The 7,195-nt window shown below is 54.0% G+C and overlaps 1 protein-coding gene across 1 annotated transcript; it reads left to right on the top strand.

The window, feature by feature from the left end:
• Positions 1 to 4,432: 4,432 nt before the first annotated feature.
• On the top strand, positions 4,433 to 6,307 carry AMER2 (APC membrane recruitment protein 2; the record flags this gene model as incomplete). The annotated part of the gene is made up of 2 exons (XM_082304928.1): positions 4,433 to 5,255; positions 5,430 to 6,307. The coding sequence occupies 2 exons, from the start codon at positions 4,433 to 4,435 to the stop codon at positions 6,305 to 6,307; spliced, it is 1,701 nt and encodes a 566-aa protein (XP_082161054.1).
• Between the last annotated feature and the right edge of the window lie 888 nt (positions 6,308 to 7,195).

The raw sequence follows: 7,195 nt of genomic DNA, 5'->3' as shown, positions 1-7,195 counted from the left end.
AGGCTGGGACAGGACGGTGGCGCCTGCGGGTCACTGGAGAAGGCACCCTCGGCTGAAATGAAGCAAAGCAGTGGCTTCCTGAGGATCATAGCACAAGTCAGTGGTGGAGCCAAGGCTGGGAGCTGGAGCTGGAGTCTGCGACAGTAACCCTCAGTAAGCAGCCCAAAAAAGGTGTTGGGTATGTCCAGGGAACAAGGAGAGAATAGCCCTCACCTCAAAGTCCTTAATTTCTATAAAAACGTGTATACCTATAAATGCTACATGTTTTTTTTAAATTACCTTTTCTGAATAATCTTGTTATATAGTGTTTCTTGTCTGTTTTTCTTCATTCATATTCATTCTAAAGATGAAAAAAAGCCACTTTTGAAAAGATTTCTTCCACAGACCCTTTTTGATATCCCCTTCAGCAGGAATAAACCTGCTGGTGTGGCTGTGCCGTGCAGTGCAGCTCAGCATGGGATCTCTTCCACGGTGTCAGACGCCCCTCGGGCTAAGCCAGGCTGGAGGGGATGCAGTAGGAACAGCTCTCCCACCACAGCTGCTCAGCTGCCCCGTGTCTGCAGGTCATCAGGAGCTCCCAGCTGACTGTGGAGTCTCTCTGTGCTTTTAAATTACAGCTCCTCATTTGTTTTCACTTTGCAAGGTGTCTGTCAGGCTTTCTTCCCCCTTGCCAGGAAGACAGAGTTATGACATTTTTCACTGTCAGATGCAGACTTCCATTGCAGACCTACAGAGATGAAGGGAAGCCATAAAGAAATCCCTACCGTAATTCAGGGGACTGAGTTTTAAACCTCTGAGAAAAACAGTAAGTAGTAGGTATTGCTTACATAGGCTTTGCGCTACGTTCCTAGAATGTAAAACCAGAAAGAATAAAAAAGGACCACATGGAAGAAAATGTCTCTGGCTCCATTTCATCCTGCTCTTCACCCTTCTTTTCCAGAAACCACCCTTGCTCACCTTGGAAGGCCGTTCACACAAGCTGATCCTGTATCCCTTTACGGTTTTTCAAAAATGATACCATGCCATTTGCTGCCAGGGGAAATCCCAGCCGAAAGCAGGGGGAACCAAAAGGGCAAGGGAATGCCACTCAACTCTCTGTGTGAAGTTCCCACTGCACACGAGAACATGGGCACAACAGATGTGGCAGAGAACATTTTCTCCCAGCCTCCTTGATCGTACAGCACTCAGGTGTCCAGACGTCCCTAGATGTAAGAGCTGTTTTGCATGCATATAACCACCTTTCAGCATTACTCTTCTTCAGTTAGAAGTTGGTGAACATTTTGTCTAAAGCTTTTCCTGTTGAGCCCTGCACGGGGAGGTTGACCAAAGCATGTCATGAGTTCATGATGAATCCATAGATGTCTTCAGGTTAAAACAAAACAATAAAATAAAAAAGAAAAGAAAAATGGGATTTGTCACTTTCAAAATGCAATGCTTTAATATTTCATTTTAGAATGACTATCCATTTCCAGAGGCACTTCAAGGTTATTTAAATCATATTTTAAAATGTGCAAGAAGGACTGAAACTAAATGTGTAGAAAAAAAATTCAATTTGTCAAAACATTTCTAAAGTAGTAATTTCAGGTTGACCTCACGTCACTTTTCTCCATTAACACTTGGATTTTAAGTTGACTGAAAAACAAGCTGACAGTCCACCCTTTCTGTCATGGCTGCAGCTATTCACACAAAAAGAAAGAGCGCACAATAACTTGTCTGTTCCATACAGCTGTGAAGCATTAAATCGTCTATCTTCTGCCTTTTGTACCTCTGTATCTTCTTCCTTTGGACTCAATGCTTGTAAGAAGAATTGGTGAAGTACAAAGGGTTGATGAAATGTAGCAAAGCACCAGTATGAAAGTGCAAAAATTGTTAAGTTCAGCCATGTGGCCAAGTCTTTCTTATTAGCTGCTTTGCCCGCTTTTTCCCAAGATACATGACCAGGTTTTGTTCTTTCGAATTCCCAGAGGATGCCTGGCTCTGTGCATTTGCATTTGCACAAGAGCATTTGGTATTTTCTCTTTTTTATCAAGTTTGCTTCATCTGTCTGAAGAGCAGAAACATTACCAAGTGATGGGGGAACTCATGACGCGGCACAATTGATGGAGGCACAGTCAAGGTGAGCAACTTAGGCCTGTGGGTCGAGGTTCTGCTCTGACCTCCTGCCTCCATGGCTTCTGGGTGCTGGGCATGTTTATGAAGTGCACTCTGTAAAATGTAACTCACTCCTTCTCCTCCATCCACAATCTTGGCTTCTGTCTCGTCTGTCCTTTCCTCTGTCTCTTGCAGAAGGCAGGAGAGACCTGTAAGTTGAATGATGTGCTCATATTGCTCTTATTGAACGCTCATAATTGTGAATGCAAATGGCACTTTTTATACATGAAGAGAAAAAGGACTAAATTCACTGGATAAATTATTTACAACAGATAATTCAACCTGCTCTCGTGGGAGAGTGCAATGAATGTCTGATGATGTTAAAAAAAACCCACAACTAATTCTTCTAACCAGTGAAGTCAATGGCAAAACCTTTTACTGACTTCAAAGGGAGCAGAACCTAGCCCCAAGCCAGAGGGCCCACATACGACTTCTCTTCAGTGGTTCTCACTTGCATTTAGAGCTAAAACCCAGACAAGCGTTTCTGTGTTGAGGAGCCCAGACTAATGCTGTATAGCAGAGTCGTGCTGCCAGGGCACATGCATTATTACAGCCCTGGTTGAAAGCAGGTCTGCTCTGCAGCCGCGGCGCAGAGCACTGCCCCCAAGCTGAAATAACCCAGCCTCAGAGAGAGCCAAGGTAGATGTGCTGTCTAGTGAGTCTGGAGCTTAGGGCAGGTTAATTTGGCCAGGTTTGTCTGGTTTGGAGACAAGGAGGCTGAGGGGCGACCTCATTGCTCTCTACAGCTTCCTGAGGAGGGGAAGCAGAGAGGGAGGTGTGGAGCTCATCTCCCTGGTACCCAGTGACAGGATGCATGGGAATGGTTCAAAGCTGCACCAGGGGAGGTTTAGACTGGACATTAGGAAGCATTTCTTTACGAGAGGGTGATCAAACACTGGAACTGGCTTCCTAGAGAGGTGGTCGATGCCCCAAGCCCGTCAGTGTTTAAGAGGCATTTGGACAATGCCCTTAACAACATGCTTTAACTTTTGGTTGGCTCTGAATTGGTCAGGCAGTTGGACCAGATGATCTTTGTAGGTCCCTTCCAAATGAAATAGTCTCGTCTCTTCTCTTCTCTTCTCTTCTCTTCTCTTCTCTTCTCTTCTCTTCTCTTCTCTTCTCTTCTCTTCTCTTCTCTTCCAATTTACTTTGCATCTAGGACAGATGTGCAGCCAGTGAGGGGGTTTGTGGACAGCAAGCCACTGGCCACCCCAGCGTGGCTGTGCTGCTGGCCATCACCCCCGATGGCAGTGCACCACGGGCACGATTTGGGGGCCGTGACCGCGTGCAGGGGATGCGGGGTCTGAAGGCTTGCGTGGGGGCTGCCGCCGCGCTCCCCCTCCCTGGCAGGGGAGGCGAGCGGAATGAGGGCTGGGCTGTGCCCCCGCTCGTGCCGCTGATCCCCTCCAGTTGCCGGCGGCGGGGACACGCGGCCTTGGGCACTGGGGAGGAAGAGGGAGGCGGGGATGGCGCAGGCCGTCCTGGCGAGGTGGCAGAGGGGGAAGCGCGGGACGTGAGCGTCCCTGGCCCCGGGGGTCCGTACCTCCCGGGTTCGGTCTGGGTACCCCGTGTTTCCACACGTGCCCCCCTGCCGCCTGGGGCACTGTCCCCTGCAGGCTGTCCCCCGGCCGCCCCCCGCCTTCTCTCGGCGCTGCGGGTGCTTGGCTGCACCCCGCACCGCGCGGCCGTAGTCACGCAGCGCCCGCGGTCTGAAGCGCTGCGTGACGGCGCCGGGGGGACGCGGCCGCCCCCGCAACGCGCTCCGGTCAGCGGCAGCGCAGCCCCGCCGCCCCGGGCGCCCGCCCGCGGGGCCGCCGCACCCCCCGCGGCACCGGGCTGCGCGGTTTGGGCGGGAGAGGGGAAGAGGAGGCGGCGCGCAGCGGCGGCGGGGCCGAGGGCTGGGCTGCGGCCGGGCGCGGAGCGCGGGCTCGCCCTCGCCCCCACGCGGGGTGCCCGCCCCGCGGCCCTGCCCACGCGTGGCGGAGCGGCGGCGGGAGGGAAGGGGCCGCCGCGTGTAAGCGCTGCGGGGAGCGGGGAGGCAGGGGAGCGCCGGCGGAGCGGCGGCGGCTCGGGCTGGTCGGGAGCGGGCGAGGGCGGCCTGGCGCAGGCCCGCGGCGGAGGAAAAGCGGCTTATCCTCCCCCCCCGGGTTGCCATGGAGACGGGCGGGCGGCGGCGGCGGCGGCGGCGGGGCTGTCAGTGAGGGAGCGCACCGGGCACCGCGGCGGCGGCGGCGGCGGCGGAGGGGAGGCCGCGGCGGCGGCAGCAGCGGCGGCGGCAGAGATGGACTCGCACTGCGACTGTGCCGAGTCTCCGGCCGCCGAGCAGCCGTCGGGGAGGATTAACAAAACCGCCTTCAAACTGTTCAAGAGGAGGAAATCCGGGGGCACCATGCCGAGCATCTTCGGGGTGAGGAGCAAAGGCGGGGAGGGGAAGGGCGCCAGCAAAGCGGGGATGGTGCGGAGCCGGACGCACGACGGCTTGGCCGACGCCGTGCTGGAGGGCGGCAAGAAGGAGGACGCGGGCGGCGGCGACCCGCAGAGCAGGGAGGAGGCGCGGGGCCGGGCGGCCGGCGGCCTCGGCGTCCCCCCCGGCGGCTCGGTGGCCAAGTCGCACAGCTTCTTCTCCCTGCTGAGGAAGAACGGCAGGCCGGAGGGCGGCAAGGCGGAGAGCGCGGATCAGCGGGCTGGCGGCAGACAAAAGAAGGGGCTGAAAGGGATCTTCAGCAGCATGCGATGGCATAAAAAGGACAAAAATGGCAAGGAGGAGAGGGGGGAGAGCTCGGAGATCCAGGCCGGTCTTATTATGCCGGGGTCTTTGACCGCCAGCCTGGAGTGCATCAAAGAGGAGACGCCAAAACCTTTGTCTGAACCTGCCGACAGCGCAGGAGAGATGGGGCTGGAACCGCCGCAGGAGAAGCGCGGCGGCGAGGCGCACGCCTCGGCCGCGGAGCCCGAAGCGGGAGGTGGGGAGTCGCGGGAGAGCAGCCCCCCGCCCCAGGAGGACGCTGCCACCGCCGCTGGAAGGCCACCCGAGGAGCTCAGCCACGAGCGACCGGAGCCGGCCGCCGGAGAGGTTGGGACTGCGAAGGATGCGGCCATAACAGGTGACATTCCAATAACGACTATCCCCCCTGTTGCACCTCACTGTGATAGCGGTCAAGAGACGGCAGCCGCCCCTGACCCTTCCTCTGTTGATCCACCCTCAGAGCAATCGATTGATCGTATTTGTTTGATGTTTGCTGACGTGACTTCACTGAAAAGCTTTGACTCTCTTACAGGCTGCGGAGATATTATTGCGGACCATGAGGAGTATGTGGGCGGCGGGAGTGGCGGCTGCGAGAAGAGCACCCCTGGGGCCGGCAAGCTGGGTGCCTCCAAGAAGCACCCCACCATGGTGGCCTACCAGGGAGGAGGGGAGGAGATGGCCAGCCCCGACCAGGTGGACGACACCTGCCTGCAGGAGTTCTGGGATATGCTGTCACAGACAGAGGAGACCCAGACAGAAGGAGGAAGAGGTGGAGGAGGGACAAAGAAGCTCGAGGGGTTGAAGGAGAACCGAGGTACCGAGGGGGCCCAGAACAGGGTGGCAGTGAAACGTGGTGGCCTCCACCAGATCCCCATTCACCTCAACCACAAAGAGGAGCAGAAGGGCAGGGAGAAGGAGCAGCACGAAGGAGTCCCAAACAGTGACGAGGGCTACTGGGATTCCACCACCCCTGGTCCCGAGGAAGATGGTTCCACAAGCATCCAAAAGGAGACCATTCCCAGGGACAGCTACAGCGGGGATGCTCTCTATGACCTCTACGCCGAGCCAGATGAGAACCCACCAGCGGGGCCTACGGATGAAGTGGTCACCTGTGTGCCACGCTCCAAGCCCGTGTCTCCGATAACGACCACGTGCTCACTGAAAACACCCTTGAGCACCGTGAAGGACTCCAAGATCCCCATCAGCATTAAACACCTTTCGTCGCATCCTGCCAGCCATGGAGCAGATGCCAGTAACAGCCATCACGTCGCACACCATCACCTGGCCAAAAGCGAGATGCACAGAACAAAAATCCCTGTCTCTAAAGTACTGGTACGCCGGATCAGTAACAGGGGCTTAGCAGGGACAACAGTGAAAGCTGCCACGTACCAAGACAGTGCCAAAAAGTAGCTGAATTAGAGCTGGAGACAAAGACGGACAGCAAGGTCAGTGTGTGAAAGTCTGCGTAGGAGACCACAGATAATGAATTAGTTTTGCATCACCTGAAGAAAGGCACCTCAATGGCTTGCTTCACTGTACTCCACGGGCCTGCACTTCTGAATCCTTTCTTACTAGACCGTATGGCTGAATATAAAAAGTCGACTTCTTTTCGAGCACTTTTTTTACGTTTGTATCTTTTTTCTGCAGCACTGAACACTGGGGAGGTTCATTTTTACATGCCTTTTTGGAAGCAGGACTTGGATTATGAACCTAAATGAGCATCCTTCCTCATGCAGAGCAGTGCCATGAGCTCTTCAAGGGAAGAGAGCGACACGAGAGGTTCTCCAATACACTTACCTTTTAATCATTTCTGGGGGAGGAGTGGAGGGTGGGTGCCTGGCTCTGAAAATGGTGTTTGCTCTACAAGATGTTGGAAAAAATGCCAAGCAAAAAACAACCAACGTAACAGGTATTTTACCTGCTGTAGGAACGAAAGCTCTGCTCTGCAGCAGACTTGATTGACTTGTGTGCAGTAGCTAACTTAAGGAGTTAGGTGGACTTGTCTAACAGGAAAACATATTTTTGTTTGTCTGTCTGGTTGGTTTTGATCTGGCTAATATAAATGGGTGACAGAGACACCTGACATAGTTTCAGATGTTTACATCAATACTTGTCCGATAATGCATACAATCAGGTTCAGGGAAACATTTTACTAAATGCCAATATATACACACTGTTCACATTTATACAATAACTTTCTTGCCATGTGTAAATATATACATATTTTAGCAGATTTACTCAGTGCTACAGATTTTTTATGAAAAAAAAATCACCTGTCTGTATTATCTAGAGTTTAAG

The sequence above is a fragment of the Platalea leucorodia genome, assembly GCF_965183815.1.
Source record: "Platalea leucorodia genome assembly, chromosome: 2".
Classification (NCBI taxonomy): domain Eukaryota; kingdom Metazoa; phylum Chordata; class Aves; order Pelecaniformes; family Threskiornithidae; genus Platalea; species Platalea leucorodia.
This window is presented reverse-complemented; position numbering and strand designations above follow the sequence as displayed.